The sequence below is a fragment of the Doryrhamphus excisus genome, linkage group LG4 (assembly GCF_037039965.1).
Source record: "Doryrhamphus excisus strain RoL-2023G ecotype Guam linkage group LG4, RoL_Dexc_Guam_v1.1, whole genome shotgun sequence".
Classification (NCBI taxonomy): Eukaryota; Metazoa; Chordata; class Actinopteri; order Syngnathiformes; family Syngnathidae; genus Doryrhamphus; species Doryrhamphus excisus.
The window spans coordinates 8,564,559-8,591,213 of record NC_136360.1 but is presented as its reverse complement, the minus strand read 5'-3'; the positions used below and the strand labels follow the sequence as shown (position 1 = coordinate 8,591,213).

General features: G+C 40.8%; 1 protein-coding gene across 2 annotated transcripts; it reads right to left on the bottom strand.

Annotated features, from left to right (window-relative positions):
• Positions 1–299: 299 nt before the first annotated feature.
• rgl1 (ral guanine nucleotide dissociation stimulator-like 1) lies at positions 300–26,233 on the bottom strand. 2 transcript variants are annotated; one of them, XM_058073695.2, is made up of 18 exons: positions 25,910–26,233; positions 10,579–10,689; positions 7,841–8,049; positions 7,318–7,392; positions 7,057–7,247; positions 6,846–6,970; positions 6,533–6,748; positions 6,309–6,412; positions 6,140–6,224; positions 5,178–5,267; positions 4,981–5,067; positions 4,414–4,446; positions 4,222–4,343; positions 3,565–3,654; positions 2,888–3,071; positions 2,547–2,798; positions 2,347–2,461; positions 300–1,641 (listed from the first exon to the last, which is right to left on the bottom strand). In XM_058073695.2, exons 1-18 carry the CDS (start codon positions 26,075–26,077, stop codon positions 1,451–1,453), a joined length of 2,448 nt encoding a protein of 815 aa, XP_057929678.2. In that variant the 5' UTR covers positions 26,078–26,233; the 3' UTR covers positions 300–1,450. The 2 variants fall into 2 exon arrangements, with proteins under 2 accessions (XP_057929678.2, XP_057929680.2); XM_058073697.2 differs by lacking the exon at positions 25,910–26,233 and adding an exon at positions 13,661–13,947.
• Positions 26,234–26,655: the final 422 nt, after the last annotated feature.

The window sequence follows — 26,655 nt, the reverse complement described above, 5'->3', positions numbered from 1 at the left end:
GACTGTTACGCATTTGGGAGCAGCAATAGAAAAGGTTCTGTAGCGCGTGAGATTCTCCTTTAATATTTGCAATGGAAAATTTTATTTAAATTTCAAATTAATGCATGTATAAATGTGTTTTTGTTTGCATACCACGCAGGCAGTCTGTCCCCATTAGGATCACTGTATTTAAAATCACATTGACATATACATCGGACTTAGATCTTTTCTCTTAGATCTATTATCTTACAATTAAAACAAAACACTAAAATCTACAAACGTTGATAACAATTGAATTGAAAAAAATTTCAAAAGAGCCAGCAAGTGATAATAATTTATTGATGCAGGTAGCGTAAGAGTCTTTGGCAATGAAGAATACTGAACAACCGAGACTGACGGGGTATTTTGAAACGACACATTAAGTGCTGCCAACATCATTTGATTTCACTAACACAGAGTGACTTTGGTTGTAATGGATCTTTCAATAACAGTGTTAATACAGGGAAGAGAATGCAGTGAAAAAACAAAATATCAAAACAATCAAGGCTCAAATGGTTAAGCAGCACTTTCAAAAGTGAGTTTGCAACCCATCCACGGATGACTTAGGACTTCAGGGTTTGACACAGCAGCTTGGGATTTTTTTTTTTTACAACTGTTACACTAACTTCAGCTACACACCAAAGGCAAAAAGATTTTTGTTTAATGTGCACATTAATGTATCTTTTTTGGTGTCAAACCCCACTAAGATATGTTAAAATTGGTGTTAAATTTTGTTGTATATTCAGTAAGGGCAGGCTAATTTTTCCCACTTTGAAAAGTGCTGCCAAGGCATCACATTATCTAGTTCTTTTCTGCGGACATCCTGAATTCATTCATTAACATTTCTGCAGGAAAAAAAATCCTCCATGAACCCTCCAAAGGACTGACGTTACAAAACGAACAAAAACAAACATAAAAAAACAACACTGACAAATAAGTCATATTTCATTGGTGTATTCACATCCCATTGGCATCTTCTTACCAAGTGACAAGTGCAATGCTGTAGTTCATATCATAAAAGATACATTAATAAGGCCGAAAGACTTGTTAAAACCAAGTAAAGGGAACCAATCAGAATGCAGCATGTGCATTCGTCACACAGCTCACAGTTAACACACGAGAGGTTTTGTTTTTTAACATGAATACTGTCTGAGGTCCACTCATTGGTCAGTAAAAGGCTGCTTCTCATTGAGCTACACAGGATAAAGTTTGCTTCTATAGAAGAATACTGGTTCAGGAGCTCTGCAGACTCCCTTTTTTTGTACATGTGCAAAACCCTGCTGCAGTAGCAAGAGGAGGCCACACAGCGTCACTGTCTCTCACAAGTCAAGTCACAGAAGCCTGCATGGATACAGGGCAGGAAGAGGAAGAATGGCACACTTCAGGGCCGTAAAAAGGGCTTTGTGGTGAGCAGTGGGCCAGTATTTAAGGGTCACAGTGTGACTTTGCTAAGTCTGAGTGAGAGGCTGGAGCGGTGCTGCTGAGCCCGTGGCAGCGTGGTGCTACAGCGACTACGGAGCTGCACCGGACGACCCAACGAACCTCGCACACGCAACAAGAAGTCAAAGTTGGCTGAGGTGTTCATGGCGTAGAAGACGTTGGCGTTGTCAGGTATTATCAGCTCTGAAAAGAAAAATGCAAACAACAAAACTAAGAGAATGCCTGAACACAGTACAGTATATTTGATTTGAAACTGGACTTCCCTACTGAGACTGCTGCCCCTACGACACAGATAAGTGGAAGGAAATAGAATAGAAATTTTGGATTTAAAATTTTTTAAAAACATGAGTAATAAAATGTCTCTTCTTTTAGAGGAGAATATGTGTGAAATGAAATAAATGTACAATTTTTTTTAATTATATAAAAATTGTACATTCATTTAATTTCATTTATGTAGTATGTGTGTATATATATATATATATATATTTATATATATATATATACACACACACACACACACACATACATACACACTACATAAATGAATGTACAATTTTTTAATGTAGGTATATATACCTACATTAAAAAATTGTATATTAATTATTAATATTACTATCATTATAGTACATTAATAAATACACACACATTTCATTTCACACATATTCCCCTCTAAAAGAGACATTTATTAAGAGATTATTCATGTTTTTAAAAAAATTTTAATCCAAAATTTCCATTCGCTTATGTGTGTCGTGGGGGCAGCAGTCTTAGTAGGGACTAAAATATATTTGTTTTATATATTTGAATTTTATATATTTTTTTTTTACAAAATTAGTCAATTTGCACCTCCATTTGTTTGTTTCCAAGATTACATAAACAAACCCCTCCTACCTCTTTCCTCAGAGATGACCTGGACCAGCTCATAGCCTTCTTCTGGCTCCTCCTCTAGGTTATGTTTGGCCATGGCTCTGGATATGACTGCCCTTGTCTTGTCTTGACTGGTCAGCTATTATGGTGACAAGATTACTTTTAGTTTATTCTCAAAATAGACAACAATATTCTTAAAAGATAAAGAGTAATTAAAGACGCACCAGTATGCTCTTGTAGAGGTTACCATTACCATGCTCCAGGCTGACTCTGATGATACAAGCGTCCTGGGCCTGCGTGTTGTATGCCGGGGTTTGGCTCGGGGAGGGCGACGACATGGGAGTGAGGGACACGGAGCGTCTGTGGGTGCAGGGGGGGCCGGGAATGGAGGGAGACACGGGCGTCATGGAGACACTGGTGGTGGATGAGCCTGTGTCCATGGAGTGTAGGGAAGTGCAAGAAGACGACTCGGACAGCTGAAAAGTGCACACATCTCAAGTTAACACTGAAGAAAACAAATGTGGTGGTTTGTATTGTTAAACAACAGATACAGATGGATGTCCACCTTGTTTTGCTGGAGGTCCGAGCCATGGCTGGGGGTCAGTCCTTCACTGTCTGAGGGGCTGCTGGAGTCACTGGAAGACACGCTGACAGAGTCCATGCTCTCCCCTGAGCTGCCAGTAGGGGGCGAGCGTGGTGTCTCTCTGACTGGAGAACTCGATGCACTGCTGTCTGTCCCAAGGAAGAGCCTAGAGCAAATTGACTAAGGTCGGTTCATGCAAATTTTTTCCACAGTGAAGGTCCTAACCTATTTTTCCCTTAAATTGCATTAAACAGACTCATATATCACACCATATCATCTCACCCTGCTTTATTTTCCACGCTCTCACATCAGACTGTGGGGGGTATTTCCACTCGAATGATTTGTGTTTTGTCAGACAATGTCACGCCACATTTGCAGTTTTGACCAGTGACAAACAAGCATTCACACTCACATTCATACCTATTTGGAGTCGTCAATTAACCTAGCATGTTTTTGGAATGTGGGAGGAAACCGGAGAAAACCCACACACGCACGGGGAGAAAGTATGTGATATTTTAATTTGTCATAGGTCCATAAAGAGCTATCAATGGGTCTGTATCTGGACCGAGGTCCGCCATTCGATAAAATGACACATATTGTTGCACCCCTATCTATCCATCCTTCCATAGTATGTATTTACTGTGTGTTGATGTACTTACAGGCTCAGTCTCTTCACCATGCTTTTTCGAGGCTTGGGTGATGTCGGGCTGCTCTCACCGAGACCTTCAACCTCACATGACAAGGCATAACTGTAAAAATTAAAACATCATTAATGTTGTATTAATGTCATTAATGTTGTCAAGCAAAACCACATCCACTAAGGTTCAACTGGTAAAAGCAGCCTGACCATGACTGTGACAGTTTCTGCTCTGAAAAGAATAAGGCAGTAAGTAAACACAAAATAAGTAATGTGTGTTCTGCTAACAAAAGTGTGCCGTATTTGTTCATCTGTGGAACGGGGAAACGCATTCATTGTGACTCAAATAGCAACAAAACGTTTACAAAAATAGAGTACAATGCACTTCAGTCGCAACAGATACACATGCAGAGAACATTCACACAGGTGCTACTGTTGGCCACACTCGATACTACTCCCTGCCGCTCGCACTCAAATAGTCAACTCAAGAAGACATACAAATTGCAAATATATAAATAAACCAGTAGGCCACATTAAACCCAAAACAGCTATCATTTATTGATTTGAAAAAACACGACAGTGAGGGCGCAATGTTTGCTTCTGGTTTGCACCAAAATCCAAAAATCTAATTGGTTCCTGTTCAGCACATCCATGAAGTATCATGTAAAGCAGTGTTTACCTTTCCTCCTCACTGAGCTGAGTTTGGCTCTTGAACCAACGTAGGAACACCTTTTCTGGAGTCAGACAGTAGCTGTTGCAGGCCGACTGGAGCAGCTTGATCTGGGCAATCACCTCAAACTCCTGTACAAAAAATCCAATGTAAATTCATTTGGCATCCAAAGTGTATCCTCCTCCACTACTAGACTCTTACCCTGCGTCTCTTCTCAAAGTTGATCAGACCACCCTGCGGGAAAACACAAAGAATACGGTGTCAGGCACCACGAGCACATCACATATGCATGGCGTAGACAAACAAGCTTTACTGTAGGCTGACCACTCACAGAAACAGGCTTGAGGAAAAAAAATAAAAAATTCTCACACACATCCAAGGAACGTTGCGCCCTAGTTTTTGACAGATGTCTCTCACATGAGTAGCCTTGTGTAAACTTGCAAACACTTGCGCTCAAATGTTGCATAACACACAAGTGCAAATACACTAGACACTTCATTAGGTACACCTGCACAACCTAACAAAGTTAGCTAATAAATGCTAATCTGTACCACTATAATTATACTACTACTAGCAAGGCTAGTACTTCATGGGTGAATTATTTGAATATGAGTGATGTCACTTATCATGATTATTATAATGTGTCATTTATTACTGATATCCTATAGGAAATTCACAGAAAGAGGCTCTTTAATTTGCAGGTGTACCTAATGTCCTGTGTGGTGGACACATACGCAGCATTGACCATAGTTGTTTTATTTTGTTTACCTCCACAAGGTCAGGAAGTGCTGTATCGAGCATGGTCAAGTCCGTTAGAAAAGTCCCCAAGTAGGGTATGGTTCCCTGCATGGCTCCCTACAAAGGGCAAACAATGATTCAACCACTGCACCAGAAGAGGAATGTGTCTTTCAAAAGTATCACCCGAAAGCACAGTTTTAGCTTCAGCATCCAGTCTTTTGTCTCACCATTTCCTTCTGCAGCTGAAGTCTCTTGTGGGTACGTTTCTGATGCTCCTTGGCACAACTCTCCAGACTGGCAAACTTTGAAGTACCTTCCTGTGTGGGAGACCAAGGAGGAGAAGGAAAAAATAGCTTTGGTTATGGAAATTCTAAACTGTGACCTACGGAATGCGTGCTTCAAGTCTCTTTTAGGAGACATTTATCTGCTTTATAAACCGAGGCAAGTGATCACTAAGTGAATGCTTAGAGTAAACGCTGACGACTTTATGAACACAACTCTTTATTAGCCTTCTGAGGATACATTTACACTGTTTATATTAGACATGTTGCATAAACTGAGTAGGGGTAAAATACCCAATAAAAGATCCGATGGACATGCACTAATGGACAGCAATGTCAACAGGATGCAGTAAGTGCTTTCATAGGAGTACCCTTTGTCCCTTTCACCAAAATGTAAATGCCTTAAGGCTGACATGACTACATGGATTCAAACACGTCTCCAGTTTAGCATGTCGTCACCACTAACATCAAGAATTTACTGGCCATGCCACCTTAAAATTAACTTGTCTATTTGTGTGACCTATTTATCCATATAATTATTGAAGTTAATAGGAAGCATTTTTGTTGTTGTTCATCCAGTGCTATGTCATGCGACTCTACTCTGATCTACTTTTTTTTTTACGTTCTTGCGCAAACCGTTGACCAATGGCCGAAGTGAGCAGTACAATGTGGCTTGCTGTGATGCATTTACTGTAGGTGAGCAGGGAATTTTTACCAAACTGCACCGGGGGAACCAAAATTTACAAACAAAAAGTTACACTTAAATATGATAATATATATAATAAAAAATACAATATATATGATAATATATAATTACTTATAAGGTAATATAATGTATATTGGTATGTACGCTAATGTCATTTGTCTAAGTTTGGCCAAGCCCAATTATAGCAACTATTAGAACTTACCCTCATGAGCAGCTCTCTGCTGGTCAGGTAATTGTTGTGATCGGAAAAGATGTCAGACAGCTCCTCGAAAGTCTGCATGCTGTCTCTGTGGAGCACAGTCACAAGTCAGATAAGTGCAAAACGTCACGTGATGCTGTTTTTTTTATTTTTTAAGAATACAGGTACTTACTTGTGTACGTAGTTCCACACTCTCTTCAGTCTGTACAGAGGGTTGGACTGCAGCGCAGAAACAATGGCTCGCAAGGAGGAGAAATTCTTACGTATGCGACACTCCTGTAAGGAGTAATGTAACACAAGCGGAGTTGTAATTTGGGAGTCATTAGACACAATCTGATGAGATCCAATACAAAAGATGTATTCAAAAATTGCCTTTACAAGTGAATGTGTGCCAACCTGAGCAACGTCTATCCAGCGCTGGATGACCCGTGCTCTGACATGGGGCCGTATCTGTCGATGTCTTAGCACTGTGCTGACCACACAAGCCGCCACTGCGTTGAACTGAGTGATGGTGGCCCTAATGGTGGGGGCGCTGTGCTTGTTGTGTTTTTTGTCCCTCTGGGACCAGATAGAGCCCAGGCAGTGGTGTGGCACCACTTTTTTGAACAGCAGCTACAGCAAAAAAAAAAAACAAAAACAAGATAGCATTACACACCCTTTTCCTTTCAAAACAATAACCTCCAAGTTGGCGGTGTCCGTTTCCACTCACTGCATCCATGTAGGTCAGCTGCTCAGCCACCAGATCGGACTCAAAGGACATGAAGTCCTCCTGGACTTCCATGTCCACTTCATCATCCTCCCCTGGGCAGTAGGAAGTGGTGCCATGCAAGCCAGCTGAAAGCAGCAAACAGTTGAATCCAATGTAATTTTAATGATGACACAATGGTTCTGAATGTGAAGAGCATTTTAAAAATGGTTACCATCAGGTTCATCCATACTGGCTTGTATCTGCAGCTGTTCTAGCAGACCCTCTGCCCGTCGTAGGGCCTCTGAGCCAGGCAGGGCCCTACGGAGGTAATCCATCAGCCTGTGAAGGCAGGGGTAGTCTGGAGGCTCCTGGAAGTCTTCAGGACATTGGTCCAGCCAGGCACGCAGGATAGAGGCTAAGGCACTGTTAGGACAGACAGACACATTTAGACACAGACTTCAAAGACTGCAGCGATAAGTCAATCAAATCTCACTTTCTGATGGCTCCATTGGTTTCAGAGACTTGGCTTCTCTTGGCATCTAGCTGTTTTTCTTCCACACTTCCATACCTGCAGCAGAGAATACAGCAAATAAACCTTAGGATTCTGAATCATCCTTTTAGTCATACTAAAATAGGGCAAGACTGCGCGGAAACTGTTCATATTCACAACCTGCTTATGTACTGTATGTATGATAGTGGATAAATATATATATTATAATGATTTTATTTACAGGTTATATAAGTGGAACATAAATAACGGAGTGTTCTTTATGCACGATGAAGAAAAGATGGGCAAATGGGCTTTCTATTAAAGCCATCGTGGAAATAAATTCTTCTGTTTGCACTTTTATCCAGATTAAAAATTTGAATGGTTTATTTCTAAATGTATGTGTCTAGCAACTGTTTCACTATGTTAAAATAACTACTGCTGACATGCAATACTTGCACAGTACTGTAAATAAAATGGATCTGAACCTGCCCGCAGCAGCTCCAAAACTAGCATGGTTACATCATACCTGTCAAGCAGCAGCTGTAGTACCGTCTGTGTGCTGGCGAAGGCTCTGTAGGTGGACAGGAAAATTGAGGTGTACGTGAGGTCATTGTCGTCGAATGCCGTCAATAGCGTCTCCACCAGACGCTCCAGGGTTCCGGCGCGGATGCTTCGAATCTTGCAGGTCTCTAGCTGGCTCACTGTGTGGCCTGGAGGCAAGCGGTCGCCTTCGGCCTAGTCATTCAAATACAGATACATTGAAGATTACACCACTTGAGAAGTGGTAATGTGGTATTTGTTTTAAGAGTTTAGGAGGTGAAGTAATTATATTAAACAGGGAAAGAAAAAGAGGGAGGACCAACTGTGACCTATATTCCTTTTTTTTTAAACTCATCCAGATGTGTCCTACTATTGCAGGGTGAAACTGAGCGGTTGCAGAGCATCCAGAAGGGAGTTGTAGAAGAAGTGGCACAGACAAAGGAGGAGGGCTGGAGCGTAGCACGCTAAGGCAGGAAACTCTCCAATCTGCTTTCAATCAAGGCAGACCCCTCCTCCATCGCCTCTCCGAGTTCTCCCAACACTCCCCTCTGATAACAAGTCAAGAAAAACACTTATCTGTCACCGTGGCTGAGAGTTTCAATTCCAATGTGCAAAATGACTTGCACGGGCAATGACTTTGCAAAGCAAAACCCACAAATGGCATCTAAACACATCCTCATTGTGCAGGATGGCTGTGAAGCACTTGTCCATTGGCAGACACCTACTTACAATAAATACGCCATGTGGAATAAATATTGGGACACCTGCAGGAAGTGGGAATGGAAGAAAATGTCGAGTGTTGGGGAGCACACACAAAGACTTCAACTCACACACTGCCCTTCGACTCACACTGCTCCACAGCCTTTTCATGTACCATTACTTAATTATACAACATCATAAGAATGTGACCATCCAGACCCAGCTTATTAGTTGGTTTTACTTTGTTTTGGTTGTGCAAATTGCTTCCTTAACTACCGGGGACAAACTTTAGAAGTGCAACACTTCATTCATTCATTCATTCATTCATTCATTCATTCATTATACAATTCATCTAAAACTACTTTGGTATTCGGTTAATCGTTTTTTGATTTAATGTAAATATTCTCTGATTTCATGATTGTTACATATTTCCTGACTTATCCATGAAAGCAGACCTATTATCTATATTAGGAAAAACAAGATATTCACACACATCGGCTTTAATGTAAGAAAACTGTGATCAACAGTTTTGTCTGTTTTCTGATATGTTACGGACCAAACCACTGTTTGGATTCTGTTCACAGATTTCATTTGGGCCATCTAGGGCAGGGGTAGGTAATACGCGGCTCAAGAGGTGAATAGAGCTCTTCAACCTCTTTGTTGTGGCTCCTTCTGGCATGACAAAAGGGGAAAAAATATTTATTTATTAGTTACTGAATTACTTTGTCCATTATTTTTGTCATTCTGTTTATTTCTATTATAAAAGATGGTGTTATAATGGACTGTATTTTTTCCCTAGAAAACTGCCACAAATAGAGAGGTTGTCTTACATCTAGCTCGACATCAAAACTTATGGATGGCACCAAATGACATCTCCCCTAATCAAGTTAGAGCTTTTCTTCCTGTCAATCACACACAAGCACACCAATGGCCTCGAGAGATGCTGCCGCAACACAAGAAACACCCATTGGAAAAAAGTGTTGTAAAGGTTGTTAGCACGTGATCAAAAACAGGAGTTATGATGCTAGCTCATGACAAATATGATCGATTTGTTAACTTGTGGGAGGAACCAACATTGACTATACAAAGTTGGGTGCAAGTGCATGTGCTCATGCATGACCTGTGTACTCCTGCTGAGCTGTACTGTGTTTGAATGCTAGCCACAGCAATCACACTAGCCAAACAAACTGGACTTTAGGTGTCAAGTGTGCCCAAGCAGTGAGTGAGTGCACCATTACAGAGCCATCTACCTAAATTAAGCACACTTTCTCAGTTTGGCTTGAATACAGCTGGCTTCTTATTCAGACCATTACAGCGTCCTCTAGCCAAAGTTTTCCCCTTTTAGTGCATAAAAGGCTGCAAAACACACAATATCCAGCTTTCTCGTGTAAACAATGGACTAATCATTTGTGTTAATTCCACCAGTGACGCGTGTTCTTGCACTCCTGCCGCTAAATCGCCTCACACCCTCAACGCAAATGCTCACGGTTTTACTGAAATACTGCTGAGCATGCGTGTGGCGTAAACAACATCGTTTACGAAACAGAGGTGTCTTGTGGGTAACAGACGTGAAATGCACAACTCAAGGAAAAGCCTTTAATGCCTTTTAATGCTGGAGCAGCATTTCATCAAAATGCTGCTGCAAAATGGGGAGGGGGTAGGAATGAGCAGTGGAGGGGGCAGTTTGCTTGCCAAGCTGGGAAAGTCAGGAAATCACATGGTTTGGCTAAAAAAAAAAAAAAAAAAAAAAAAAAGAGTGCAGCGTCGGTCTCTGTTAAAGGTGAAATCCAGAGTGGGAGATTTATAGCTGTGATGTTAAAACAACAATGGTGTGCGTTGGAAACAATGGAGATGAGTTCTCACTGAACAAATAACCGGATGTCTTAAAAGTGTATTCACATGATATTTGACTTGGAATGCACAATTGTCACCAAGAAAGTGGAAAATGCTTTAAGTTACCAACAGACTTGAGATACACATTACCACAGTACTGCTGTTGTGAGAGGATTGAGTCCACACACTCACCCCCAGCCATCTTGCACCCTTGTTGGCCGCCTGTTGAATCTGAACCCTCTTCAGGGTCACATTGTAGATGGCTCCTTCCTCCACTTCCTCCCCCCAGTCCTGCACAGAGCTCTGCACAAAGGGAAAACCATCATGTATTACCACTACATCAATATACACTGAAAATATGCTCATGAAAAAAAACATGAATTTCAAACAAAACCCATAGAAAGTGTATGCCTGCTTTATCATGTGTGACCCAACAGAAATAACAACAGTTTAGAAAACCATCACCTAATCAATAATGGCAGCAGGTGGCCCCATCAAACCCATGTAGCCACTGCCAAAGGCATTTTTGTTAGCTATAACAACTGCTTCTCCTACAAAGATAGTGCTTGGACCAAGCAAAATTCCACCAAATTTGCATGCAGATGCATGTGGCTCCATGATTTTTTTTGTCAAGCATCATTAATATTTCCTAATTCTTTGAAATTTCCCTGAATGATCAATGTTAGGATGGGTCATCTTTGGTGAAGGTTTGCACTTTACTGACCTGCAGAAAGAAGATTTACATATGACCACATTTTCATCATTCTTTGTTTCCAATTTCCCCTTAGCAGTTGATATTGAAAAACTGTTTTGGACAGTTATAAAAAAATGGCGCAATCCCATTAGAAAGAAACCAAAAGTGAAGTAATATTCCTACAAATCAAGACCAGTCGAGACACGTTACCTTGGCAATAAGGATTGTTGGGCCTTAACTGAAGTCACACTATAGTTTCTTCAACAGAACCTGAAGATGTGCACACAACTACCGGTACATTAGCAAGGACAAAAGTGCTGTAAAGCATCCAGAACTTCCCAACCCCCAACGCTGCAGCATGCCAGGCAGGGCACCCACCCTCCCACCCTCTCTCTCTCTCTCCCTGCCTCTCTCTCCCTCCCTCTCGCCTGCACTACCTTTAATTCCCCATCCATCTCTTTTACTGTGTCCCTGTCTTGGTGGAGGTGAAGCCGGAGCTGCACAACCTTCAGGGAGCGATGAAAGGTTGACGAGGAGAGACAGAATGTGTGCAGACTCCCAAATGAGCCCCCTATGCGACAGCTCTGCATCAGACCTTTATTGCAGTGCTCAGCTCGGAATTAACATAAGCGAGGACTTTAGGAGTCCAATGGCACTGCTCAGGGCACTTTTTGTACTCTCGACACATCACTTTTACAAACCAGGAACAACATTCTGCACCTTTTAGGCCTTGGAAAAAGTCCAAACATTTACCTTGGAGTCGAATAATTAGCCTAATAGTACAGATTGGATCGCCACTTCCACCTGTGTACATGCATCAAACCTATTTCACATGTCGGTGCACTCTACACAGAAACAAAGTACGACGCAGCATCTGGCAATCAGACAATTAGCTTTCAACACAACAGAGCAGGAGAGGTGAGTCCAGGCTGTTAAACTTCACACCCGAGTTCCATGTTTCCATTATTCCCTTTCACACACACAATCGCTATCCCACTCTTTTACCCCCCTGAAGTATGAACATCCCACCCACCGACAAGGAATAGAAGGTTGACATTAACTTGACAATTTTTCAGCTTCAGGGGTCATAACAGATGAAGCAGCTCACGTTTCCCACTGCTCTGTTGTATTGAAAGCAATTAGCCGACATGTATGTTATATGTATAGCAGGCACTGGCATTGTCACAAATGTACTTATCTTAATGTGGGACATATACACAGTTACAGCAATGACCCACTGGGTTCTGTGTGAACTGCACATACAATTAAAACCAGTATCAACTGCTTTGGCTGTGGTGCAACAATATTGCGGGATTCCTGTGTGAAAGAAGCTCAAGTATACCTCTGAAGGCTCCAAAGAAGAAAAACTCTTATTGACTTCCATTCCCCATTCCAAAGAATTTTACGATTCTGTGGAAAGCGCTCACTCACTCCAATTCTCCTGTCCTAATGTGTTGAAAGCAGTTGTTGAACTTACTTAATAATCTGTGCTGTTCACACAAAGAAAAACGTGGGAATAAGCCGGCTTTTTTGAGCAATGTGAAAGGGGGGCAAGTAACTCACAGGCATACAGCAACGCAATACACAGACCGAGTGGGGTGTATAAATGACAATGCAGACACAGAAAAAAAGACTGCCAACAGAGGGTTCAAAAGCTAGCTTGAATACTGCTGACACATCAACATGTGGAGACAAAAACAGAAGCAGTGGGCCAGATCCAAACACCACGCATGCAACATGACGGCCAAGTCCTCTCACACACAACACACACACACAGCCTGGATTGTACTCATGCCTTTTTCAAGTCCAAAAGAGGGCCTATCAAAAGGTGAAAGGTTGAAACCAAGCCACAACGAACCTGCAACACTCAACTAAGCAGGGCTGTGTTGTATTTGTTGGGTGATGGCGAATATCCAACGAATATCCAACGTCCAACGTAAAACTAACTTCACCACGGTGGATCTCTCCCCACCCTCATGGTCAGCAACATGTCTCCCCTATCCAGCTGCAATGAGTCATGCACACTCCCAAAACAATACCCGGCATGCTTTGTGTCAAGCACTTTTGTGTCCACTGCATTTCTTTAATGATCATGAACACTATGTTTTATAACATGACGCAGAGCAGATGTAAACTAGAGGCCTGGTGGTGGTTAACGTAAGAGAAGACCGTTTATTATAACAGGAGACAGTATTTCTTTCCAAAGAAGGGAGTCTAATCTGCTCCTTTTAAACAATACAAGAAAGATAACTTGCTTTATGCTAGCCTGGAAGTTGCTGGCCCCCCTTTAGAAGAAAGCGCAACTGCTGTCCCCTTTCCATTTGTTTCTAATAAAAAAGTTTGACCACTAATACCATCAAGTGGGAAGAAATAATAGATACTGCGGACTTTAAAACAACATTTAAAAGTCAATAAAAAGCTATCACAACATTAAGCCAACCCCTCCCCCTCTTTATCCCCCACTTTCCCAAGCTTACAATCGCCTCCCCACCGTTAGCTCCCTCCCTGAGTCCCTCCTTCTCCCCCCTTTCCCTTGAGGTTATACACAAAAGTATTTAGCGTTGATTCATTTATTTTTACCATTTTAGTCTTCCAGGCGAACTTCATAGTGAGTCCTTCTCTCATGGTCCGGGGACAGCATCAGAGCCCGCCAAAAGTCCCCCGAGGAACAACAAAGATGGCGTCTATTAAAACACAACCACCTGCTCCGTTTTTATCTTCTTTATCTTTTAAGTCAGTCTCCTTCTTTGACGCGTCACTACTGGAAAACGCGTCTCCAACTGTCAGTTAAGTCCGAGGCTCTTCTCGTGAATGAGCATACTCCTCCTACTTGCACTCACAACATTCACGCTATAAACTCCTCCTCCTTCCTTCCTTCCTCCCTCCTCCGCCATCTTTGCCCGCCTACGCCGGTGTCACTTCAATCATCAACGCCAGAGCCGTGATTTCTTTGACTTAAACCAGTTGAAAAGTTGTTTTTGAGCTGCCTTTTGTGTAAAATAACTATAATGAGTTATTTATTAGTTATTTATTAGTTAGTTATATGATAACAGTCCATACAATACTAGTACGATAATATGGTATTCATAACGGGTTTTTTTCAGTGGAAAGAGCATCTTTTTCCAACCTACAAAACTAACGTCATTCAGTTAACTATATTCTCTGAGTGCCACAATTTGACAACCCCCAGCATACATAAAATGAGTATTTAGATATGTAAATATAATTATTATAAAGATTATTATTTAATCAATAATTTAATTATTTTAAAGATGTCAATTTAGATTAGATTAGATTAGATTAGATTAGATTAGATTAGATTAGATTCAACTTTATTGTTATTGCTCATGTCACTGGTACAGGGCAACAAAATGCAGTTAGCATCCAACCAGAAGTGCAATTATGTAAGTACCTTAGTATTAAGTAAATGTAGAAAAAAACATATGGACAGATCTATGTAAAAAAAACTATGACAGGCTATGACTATAATACAGTGAGAATATGTACAGGGATATAAATGACTATAATATGGCTATTGTAGATTATACAGATTATGTATGGATGTGACAATATATAATATATATCATATATTAACAGTAATAACAGTAATATATACAGTATTGCAATGGAGTGACTAGAGTATGGCTATTTCAGATTATATAAATTATAAACAGTATGATGTATGAATGCAACAGGATATTTACAGTAATATGTACAATAGTGCAATCTGTACAATAGTGCAATGAAGTATACAATACGTATAAGAGCAATTAATAATGATGATGAATTTCTCTTTTTTGGAAATAATTGTTTATTTTTTTATTGCATTAATTAAATTGATAATTAAAAAAAGTGGAAATATAAATTAATGTGTATATTAATAGTTTAATAAAATAATGATGATTATGTTGCTTATTTAATTTTGTTTCCTCTGCAGGTGGACAAAGAATCTTAGGTACACCTACACAATTTTATACAGTGTATATCATGAAAAAACAAGATGACAACATTTGGATTGAGGTATTAATTTAACAATATGTTGCAGTAGTGAACAACTGCACTGTATTGCTGTATAATGACAGCTGTATTTTGTTACTTCATTTGGCTGCATGAGAAGGTCAGAATATTATAAACAGCCCTCTGAATGGTGAAGATAAAGCTTTGAAAAGGTTACCGATTCAACTGTCCACTACGCAGCGACCTTAATATTTTGATACAACTCCCCATTGCATCCTTATTCTTTGCTTTATTTTTACTTTCTACAAAATGCACTGTGGAGTTGCACTCAAATTTTGTTGTATGCAATACAATGACAACAAAGGCGATTCTGATTCTGCTTTATTATGGAACTATAATCCATAAAATTGAATTGGGTTCTGTGTTTGATATGGCTGAAGACTTTGCAACAATTGCCTCACAAGACTTCAGCAAAAATGTTGCAGTTAGGCTGTTTCAGGCCATTTCCCCCCAATCCATGATTAAGATGTATCATGTTCTAGCTGTCATGCATGTGAATGATAAGTGTGTCTTGTGAGTGAAGCAGCTGTGGCCTGAGGCACTATGTGTGGGACAATACAAGGAAGGCGGTGCATGGCGTCATCCGTGCTGTGTATTGTCAGCATGTGAAGAGAATGGTTCGAGTGTATGAGAAAGGCAGACGCTGTTCCACTGCTGCAACACATAGTCAACACGGCCCACACATGTGAATAAACGGGAAGATATGAATCAAACATTGGTCTTGTGGTGAATTGTTCATTATGGACAAATGTTGTATTGTAAACATTGTGTTGGTGAACTTTCACTGGTTTGTAAGTTCATTCAATGATGAATCAAGTTGGAATGGCTCTTAGTAGATATCCACCTTCTTAGATATCCACTTAATTCATTTCATATTGTATAATCCATAACACAAATATCTGTGGAACTTTTATGACAAGCAAACAGTGATTAAAAGTGGAGGTCATGAAAACTCAACTTCCTTGGGAGAGGTAACTAGTAAAGACCAATGGAGACATAAGCAACAAATTAACAAATAATGGAACTACAAGTTCCTTGGTGGAGGTAACCAAAAACAAATGTTGGAAAAAAAAGCCTCTTTAGCAAAGGTAACCAACAAACAAGCAAAAAGCAAAGTAACCATAATGCCCTTTGTGTAGGCAACAAAGAAACAGTGACAACAACATACCCTCCTTGGTGGAGGTAATAAACAAACAGCAAAGCAAAAACAGCTTCTTTGGCAAAGGTAACAATAAAAAAAACAACTAATGTTAATAACAACATGCGTTTTAATAACAAACAGAATTGAAAACATGACTTCTTGTACATGACGCTGTGCATTGTTGTTCATATTTGATGTCATCTATTTATTCTCCACATTATTATTATTATTCATTATTATACGGGAGCCAGGCAACGATATTTCGTTGGCAATTTCACTGCTGTGTTATTGTGCAATGACAATAAAGGAAGTCTATTCATCCATCCATCCATCCATCCATCCATCCATCCATCCATCCATCCATCTATCTATCATGGAAGTAATTACCCAACAAACAGCAGTTAAAATAACTCCTCAATGGTGGTAACAAACATTACTTCCTTTGTGGAGATAACAAAAGAAGGATTTCAATGGCAACATTATTTATTTGGTGGGGGTAATTGACAAGCAAAACAAACAAAGCATTTCTTACAATAACAAAAAACATGCCAATAGCAACATAGCTTCCTTGGTGGAGGCAATTCCCAAACAAACTACACGACTCAGTCATAAAAGTGGTCAGGAACCAATCAGAGACATTTAAGATAGTCATCAATTTCTGTGGGACCGATGCTGTTCTTTGAGTGTGTGTGTGGCGAACTGAGTCATTAGTAACCCCCAACGTCACACTTAGCATCACCGAGGCATCATATGTGCATACAAGGTCGTCACGTATGAAGGTGAGGGCACGTCAGTGTGTCATGGTGCCGTTCAGACCTCACATCTAGCCTGCCTCTAGTTCCCAGGCCGAGCTGCCCCACTGTGCAACAGGGTCTTCAGAGTTCTGGGAAGCCCACAGGGGCAGTGGGAAGGTTATGACCTCAAATGACCCCCAGCTATGCCCCGAGTGGATTGGAGTGTCGCTCTCACAGTGGGAGTGATGTCATATCTCAGAGCAAACAAGGAGTTGGGCGAATGTGATGGAAGAGCTGATGGGGAGAACATCTTTCAACTTGACTTGTGTGAGATGTCTTTTGTTGGATGCAAGTTTGCAGTGCACAATTTTACAAATTAAATGAGCAATTTAGCTTCAGTGTATTGTCCACTATTTACATATACACTGTAACTCTGCACTTACCTTATAGCACATACAGCACCGTAACATTAAGGAGTGGGACAGGAGGACACACGAGCATAGCTATGTGAGCTCCAGCGCTAAGCCTCCAGCGTAAATTAAGCATTTGCAACCATAAAATTGGCTAAAGTGACAAAAATTCGAAAGACATGATATGAAGTGTTTTGAAATATCTGTGACTTGTGTGTGCCTTTAAGAAGTTTTGTCTTGGAAGTCATGTGTGCGTCACCCGCTAGCTCGAGTTGACTATTAGCTGAGTGCAAGAAGCAGTTTAGCAGTGTAGAAAGAGAGTGACCGACAGCAGCTCCTGTGTGAATGTTCACACGTGTTCTCTGCATGTGAATAAAGCATGTGAAGTGCATTGTGAGCCTCTCCTTAACAATGAACAGCAGCAGTACAGTAGTAATCTACACTGGTCTTTAGGTGTCAGTAAAGTTATATTGATGAGACAATAGCCACTGCAGGAGCTCTCAATGCAAACTTATTTTATTTAGATTATTTTTATATTATTATTGCTACCATATTGGGTAATACAAGTGTAAGGGTGACTATAGGGCTGTTATTTCATGTCTACTGGACTGTAATAATGATAAAAAAAACATATTTACAAGGTCATAACGACAAAAATATTAAATTTATTACTATTGAATCCTACTTGACGGAAATTCACCTAGAGTGGTCGATGTGGAACCAATTAAATGTGATAAAGGGGCAATTGTCTTTCAAAACAATTTTGTGTTTTCTACTAATTACAGTAGTAATTTGAAAGAAATTAGACTAATTCTCATTCTCATTGCTTCCAACTTGACCATAATGTTGTTTAAAAAAAGAGAAAAAAAACAGTGTCAACATTATTCAGGCATTTTTTCCCTGACAAATGAGTTGATGCTTTTCTAATGTAGTCGGTTCCAGTATTCAACTTCCAGAGATGGCTTTTCTGTATAACTGGGATCATGGAGCTACAGTACAGACACAAACGGGACAAAAACAGGCGGAGCGTTGCTCACAGTGTTATTGCACCACACGATGGAGGGGGGAAAAAAACATACATTCCAGGAAATCTCCCGCTTCCTGCCTCCAGCTCCCCCTGACTCCAATCACAATGCTGCTGCCCTCATACCTGACTGGCTGGCCCACAGCCTCTCCAACAAGGTCATAAAAGCCAACCAGGGCCTGGAGAGAGAGTGATAAAGTTGCTGGGGTACAAGCATTGGACTTTAGGGCAGCCTGTGTTTACATCACAGATAAGACAGTAGTCGTATATCAGAGAAAGTGTAGGAGATTAAGATGAAAGGGGGCATTATCTCCACTTTGTGACTGAGAGAGTGAGAGAAGAAGAGTTCACAGGACAGTCAGAACCTGAGAAGATCCACACAAGATCATGACAAGCGTGATGTAACCAGATCATCTTGCACGGCCTTCCAGAAAAAATATTACAAAATGAAGCCGCCCACGTACGCTATATAGACGAGTCTTGTTTTGCTTTTTAGCAGGATACACGATCAGAATATCAAAGTTGTTGTGTCATGCTGGGAGATGGAGGAGGGGGGGGGGCTTTCCCACTGCCAAAAGGTTTGTTTTCGCTCTCCTCAGATTACCAGAGCAGAAGGTTTGTGTTCTTCAGTTCAGGACGAGCGACATGAAAAGAATAGTAAAGGATTGGGAGGCTGTCCGTATGTCCGTTTAATTGGAAAAGCAACAGGTTCGGTAAGGGAGTAATACACTACCGATATCAGTCAAATCAAGCATTAAAAACACCACCATTCTTTCCTTTACGCTAAACTAGTGAACTCTGACTTCATACATATGCTTGGTTACACAAGCAACAAACCAATTGTTACATTTAACACACACATACAAAAACAAAGAGTGATTAAAAATGAAATTTTGCAAAAAACACAAGAGAAAAAATAGGTGTGACATCTGTCCTGGCATGCACATCGCAGTGTTTTTTTTTAAATTCTCATTTCTGTAAACATATGCTGAATGTTGGTTCTTTCAGAGATTTCTTCTTCAGACGGGAGTTTTTCTGCCATCACAAGGGGATTTCCTGTCAGGTCTCTTTAATGTATAAGGAGTTGGACCTTAAACGTATTCCATATGAGGGAAGTTTTGTTGTGATTTGCTGCTATACATTGGCTTCAGTCAGCCAGTAAAGCTGTTCATTGGATAGACGTGTGGCGGTTCCAGTGGTGACAACCATCCAAACACAGATGAATAATAACAAGGACTCTCACAGCTGCATTTCTCTCTCTAGATGTGCTCAACTGGAGCCTTTGTTCAAACCACATTAAAGCGCCGTCTCGGCTCCCCAATCCGTCGCTTCTTATGTCACTTCTCTGCTGCTCACCCATCTATTGTCCTCGTTCTCTCTCATTCTGACTTTTCTTTCTTTCTCCAGAGAGCTGACATCATTTCCAGTAAAGGGCCAGAGCTTGGAAGCTTAGACCCCTCCTCCTCGACATCCCACTCTCGTATCGCAGCTGACCCAGCTGGGAGGAAAGTTTCTCTGGAGTTTCATAACCGCTGAATATGACGAATCACTTATATACATGGTGATGTTTATAACAGTTGCTTTTTCAGCCTACATTTTGGGGTCAGTGAGGCTAAACCAGGGTAATCCAGATCATGGTTGTACTTTCAGGTGTATTCAGTCTAAATCACATATGCACACACACAAACCTATATATGCACACAACCCCCATTCCTGGCCCTCTAGTCATGACACACACCCCCTCGTCTTGCAATCTAAGCCTTGCTAAGCCTTGAATGAGTCAGTCTGGACATGCTCGCTTGTCTGTCTGACCCCCTGCTAATGAGACCATGGACCGACCATCTGTTGCCCGACAGACACATGCAAACACCACGTTGTCACATACGCAACAAAAACAACAACGCACACATTGAACGGACTGGTGCGCACACTGCAAAGTCACACCTACTTGCACAATTTAACACAAACCGCGAGGACAAAGTAGCACAGTTGCCAAGCTGTTACAGTATGTGCCACAGTATAAGGAAATGAAACTGACATAGTGACGCTCACATGAATGGAGAAAATACGCAAAAATGGCAAATGTGTGACGGACAAATGACTCACATTCTTATTACAACAATGATGGACATGCATAGCCTCACAAATCCAGACAAACCTCCAAAGTGGAATGCCCCAAAAGTTGGACAATTTGTAATTCAAACAAAATTTGTATTATTCTTTATTTATTTTTTGTGGTAGTGATGGCAAAGCAAAGTGTGATGCCTACCATAGAACCAGAAATGCTACTTAGTGCAAAAGATAATTTTAATGATGCTTATAAAATGCCACGAGTTGGCATTGTTCCCTCTCCATTTATCAGCTACCTCAGGTTGAGTATTTTTGACTTTATCTTAGTTTTATTATGTGGTGATTTTTTTTACAATTAAAGTCCAACTTTTGCGTTGAATACAAACACCACCATGTGATTTGTCCGAAAAATAACAGCATAGGCAACACGGAAGGGGTGCACGTTTTGGCAACTTTTGGCAAATGAGTAGAAAAGTTAGCTTGCACAAATAAACGCAGTTTATAAGCTAACTCTTCTATTTCAGGAACTTATTTTATATGATCTCCTACAGAAGTAATTCTTATTAAATTATTCATTTAGAACAATTTTGGAAGTCACCAGGCATCACAATGTAAGCTTGATCCCTGTCATATGTCCAGACTAATACCAACTGGACTGAACACACACACACACACACACACACACACACACACACACACACAGGCATCTAATTGCAAAGCCATACAAAAAGAAAATTCAAAGACCTGCAGCTGCACATATAGCCTGCTGCCTTCTACTCGACGGGAGCACACCCATCACCATATGGTAGCCTGATGACTTTTCTGCCCCACTTGCGCGAGCTGCTGCTGCTGCTCGGGTTACAGGAACAATACCCGTACTTATTGACTTTTCACACCAGTCCTATTATGTGACCTAATTAAGGGCCAATGTCACAACAACATGGAGCTCGGAAAAATGTAGCCTCAGGCGGCCAGACTACTTGACACATGTGGGAGGTTACCGGAGTGTGTAAACAGCATCTGAAGTGCTTGATTGAATTAAAGGGGCCTAGCTTTTGGAGAAAAAAGAGGTCTAGTTCTTTGGTCAGAGACACATAATTGGACAGACGTGCATCCCAGTTTTTACAATTAAGTTATTAATGACAATCTTTCACAAAGAAGCCATCCAATCACCTTTAATGGTGCTTTATGAACTATCCCTACTAGTAAGCAGAATATGGACTACAACAGGAATCAATATCGGTCTGTACCAGTGGTTCTCTCACCAGTGATTAAACGCCATCAAAAAGAAGACACCATCAAAAACATATTGTTCGGCATGTGATGGCCAAATATGAAACAGGATGTAAACACCAGAAGTTGTCTTTCCGTCGCTTACTGCTCAAAGCATCTTGTCAAGTCATCAAAACACACCACCACTGAGTTTGGGAAGGGAAACACTGAGACGTCACTAAGCATCAGCCTCAAATGTACACTTCTCTGTTCATTAAAGAAGAAAGAGGAAGGAAGAGTGCTCTGTCAGCTTTCTTCATTTGTTTTGTTGAATGATCAACGTGCCATTGTGGAAATTCTTAACCCCCCCCCTTTTCTTTTCGCCTGCTTTCTCTGCCAACTGTCACTTCTGCATTTCCAGCTCATGACCTTTTGAGGTTATTGAACTACCCTGCCGGCAGTGCTCATATTCCCTCTTCTGAGCCAATTAATGAATTGGTCGGCCCACTTAATGCACCAGTAAGTGAGTAGGCTGTGACTGTGAAATGTGTGGTGAACCGTTATATTTATAGTTTACTGCCGCAACTCTGTTTAAACTCAGTCATGATCGTTGTCAGTGCAGTTTGTGTCTGCTGTTTTCCCCTAATATGTAATTGACATTATCGTGAATTAATGTCACAGTGACAAGAAAAAAATAGTACAAAAAGGCCATAATATTACAAGCAAAATAATGCGAATTAGGCCACTGAAAAAAATAAAGTAGTAGTAAAGTAAAGTACTAGCGAAAGGCGGAATATTACAAGAGAAAAAACATAATATTGTAGGGAAAATGTTATACGGAAAGATTGTCATACTTTGAGAAAAAACACACTGTCATGGAAATAACTTTAAATTGTTATATTAAGTGAAAAAGCAAGAAAAAAAATTGTGCTTTATCAGAAAAAGGCACAATATTACAACAGAAACAAGGACAATGTTCATCAGAATAGGGCCCAATAATGTTACAATGTTACAAGAAAAAGATGTAATACTACAAGACAATAACGTGTTGAGAGAAAGGCATTTTACATGAATAGACATTATGTTACAAAAAAAAGGTGTAATATTATGAGAAAAAAAGCAAATGTTAGACATTTTTGAGAAAAAAGAGAGAGAAAAAGGCTTAACATATTTGTTGTTATGATAAAAGGTTGTAATGTATTTGAGAAATAATGTTTCAATGAAAAGGTGTATTATCCCTCCCAAAAATCAAAGAGAAATGTGGTGTAGAATTAGAAAAAAGTAAAATGTAAAGTAAAGTTAGTTCCAATGACTTTAAAATGCACATCAGACATTACCAGGAAGTTTTGCTGATATGTAACCTGTCTAACAATTTTCATCCGTAAAAGCTACATTATGACCTGCATTTGTGAAAAACAGTGTGCATGCTCCAGTGGGAGTCTCATTATAATCACTGGACTCTTTGATAAAGGACTGACACCTCAGCACTCCCACATCATCTCAGACCTGAACTGTTGGACCAGGCAGGCGCTGTGATTACAGACAGCGGCAATCAGGCACCAGTGCTGCCTCTTTTATGACTGGCGAGGTTTCATAACATCTTCTACGGTAAGTGGGGGAAATGTCAAAGTGACATGACCGGGACAAACATTCTCTCAAGAAAGAGGCAACTGTGTCTTTTTGAGTGGTGAAATTATTGATTTTAATCAAAAGAGTGTTCTATTTGTAATCATTAAACTAAGCCATACAGGCTTCATATCAGAACCAACCTATTATTATAGTAAGAATGCTGAACACAACACCAAAATATCAAAAAATAGGCTCCCTTGATTGCAATACCCTTTTCCATCAGAGGGGCAATAGCGAGTCATCAACGGCATATGACTGCAGTATGTTGAATGAATACTGTATAGGCAAGCTTATCCAGAGTATATTCATTTTTAAATATTTTAGAATTGTCATCTCTGTTCTTTACATGAGTTACGCATTTATCCATCCTTCTGCTATGCCGCTTATCCTACCTTGGGTCGCAGGGGTAGGCTGGAGCCTATCCCAACTGTCTTTGGGCGAGAGCTGGGGTATAACCTGGACTGGTCGCCAGCCAATCACAGGGCACAAATAGACAAACAATCATTGACACTCACATTCATACCTATGGACAATTTTGAGTCGCCATTGAACATAACATGCATGTTTTTGGAATGTGGGGGGAAGAAAACCCACGCACAGATGCCCAAGCGGAGATTCAAACCCAGGTCTTCCCGACCTGCCGACTGTGTGGCCAACATGCAAACCACTTGTCCACCATGTGGTCCAGAAGAGATCATATCTAGTGTGATTTTAAGCCCTAAAAGCATCCACAAGGTGGCAGAAGTGCATCTTTCCCATACATTCAAACACTCGATGCAAGTCGATACAGCGGCGTGTAGCATGCAAAAGGTTATGCATTGAAGGGAAATTTTAACGCATTACGTTATTATTGAAATATATCCTTTCACAAAAAGCTGTTTCTACTCCCTTTTTTGTTGATATTATATTATTATATTATATTATAAACTGATATTTTCCTGAAACCTACCTACTGTATGTTCAATATTGATTACTAAAGAACAGAAGAGGGTTTAAACCAACTTTTTAGTTTAGTTTAGACAGATACCATATTAATATATAGCCCAACAACACAACATTCTTTAGGCCTTGATAATCTGTCAAAATTGGTTCTGAGAGGAATGGTTGTTTGGCTATATGTGCCCTGTGATTGGCTGGCAACCAGTCCAGGGTGTACCCCGCCTCTCGCCCAAAGACAGCTGGGATAGGCTCCAGCACCCCCGTGACCCTCGTAAGGTTAAGCGGTGGAAAATGAATGAATGAACATCATTGCTGCAATAGTGAAATACAATGCCCACTGTAGGTAGTGACCAGTACAGGGGTCTTATTGGATGTTTATAATATGTAACCACAAAAAACAGATACATTTTTTTTATGACTGCCTTCTACTGTTTTGTGTGTACACAACAGGCAGACAACGTTTACACATAAAGCACTTAAGTTTTACTTATGATTACATAATTTTTTTTCCTGATGTCCTCATGCCCTCTCTTTAAAATGAACTTTATTACCATCCAGCTGTTACAACACTAAAAGTCACAAGGCTAGGTACTAACATGGAGCTGATGGATGCATTAAATGCACTCTCACCTCCCTCCCGGTGGGAAACAATGGGCGGAAAGAGTGCAGAGAGCAACGGAGGATACAAGAGTCAGGATGTTTGAAAGGCGACATGGAGAAACCATCTCCACAAACACACACACTGATTGACACTTTCGACACAACAACAACTGCGGGTCTCATCAGCAGCAGCAGTGTACATGTGCATGTCGCTGCAAGACGCTGACAGGCGACAAAAAATCTCAGAGTTAGACTCTGACACATTATAAGAGTCATTAAGACTTCTCGGATTTTGCAGCTAGAGTAGGTGAGTAATGGCTTCTTTCTAAAAGTGAGGTCAACCCTCCTCCCGTTGGGTGTTACCAAGGTTCACTGGTCTGTTTTGTCTTGTTGAATGGAACCAAACAGAGGAAGGAAGATGTTGGTATAGGAAGTAAAGTTGCATTCACACTTGAGGGCGGTATTCCAAAAATAAAAAATGGGGGTTCAACTCACGTTCACATTGGTATTTTCGTCATGAAAACAAAGGCTGCACGGTAAAGAACATATGTAGTAAACATATGAGTAAGGACAGCTTTTATGTCATATTATGTGACAAAAGTCAAGATTGCAAGCTAAAATGTTGTGCTGGGATTATTTTTTATATAGGTGAGAGTTCACAAAAAGCACGTGTAATATACTGAGTATTTTCCCTTACATATTATTTCTGCATGCTTTTTTGATCCCAGTTTTTAGCCTGTGTAGTGGTCACATTTGAGCTCAAATGAACCCGACCACACCAGAGTTCACTTGCAAAGGGACTGAGCCCCACCTCTCAAGTAGTCACGGTCCTCTTATTTGGTGCATGACAATATGAACGCACCCTGAGCGTAACATGTGAACTCACTTCATTGTCTTCAATTCCCATCCTTGAATCTAGCAAAAATGCAAAACAACATGCAAGTGAAAGCCAACATCTGCAGGGTTGTTTACCAAGGCTGGAAGTACCTGTGCTTCCCTGCCAATAACAACACACAAGAAGCAGACTAAACAAGTGTGTCTGTGTGTACTCACCCAGTGTCGTGGGCTTCCTTCTGGGGAGCGAGCCTGATATCTTTGCAGGGCGACCCCTCCATCGCCCTCCAGCAGCAGGGTGCAGTCCAAGTCGGGGTAGTGGTGGCTGGGGGCTGGAGGCCAAGGCAAGATGGTGGCCAGAGGGTAGTGGGAGATCATGCTGGTCATATCTGGATGACAGTTCAACACATGCCTGGAAGTCAGATACGAACAGGAGCTATTCCAACAATAGAACTGATCCTCTGTGTTTCTGGCTCCCTTCTGCTGGAAGTCAGTATAGGCCAACACTACTCAAGCACATGAGTGATTAACACTCTGTTGTCTCTCCGTTTTTCCCTCCCTCACCATTCATCCCAGTCAGATGAGGAAGGGAGGGGAGGAGCCTTCACGTGGTGGACCTCCCCTCTCCCTCCTCCCCCCTCAGCTCAAGACCACGACCCACACACAAAAACCAGGGAGGAAATTTAAACACAGGAAAGCTGAGATAGACAAGAGGATGTTGTGGCAGAGCTTCTAAGAATTGACAACAATGAGGCACTTTTTCCATGCTGGATTTTTGTACACTCACGGGACACTTAGGTACACCAAACCAGTTGAATGACACTTTAAATCGTCAGTTCCACAGTCAAGCCATCATAAATCATTTAGTAACTTTGCACGTATTGTTTTAAGTGACAGTTTCACATACAAGTGTAAAAATAAGTTAACCACACTCTATTAAAACCTTCTTTGATGTTTATTGATAG

Excerpts from the sequence above, each read along its gene's own strand:
- rgl1 (XM_058073695.2), bottom strand. The coding sequence starts at position 26,077 with ATGACCAGCATGATCTCCCACTACCCTCTGGCCACCATCTTGCCTTGG. Across the intron at positions 6,413-6,532 it reads GCTGGATAGACGTTGCTCAG|GAGTGTCGCATACGTAAGAA; the intron begins GTTGGCACACAT and ends TACTCCTTACAG. Across the intron at positions 3,655-4,221 it reads CAGCTCAGTGAGGAGGAAAG|TTATGCCTTGTCATGTGAGG; the intron begins GTAAACACTGCT and ends TAATTTTTACAG.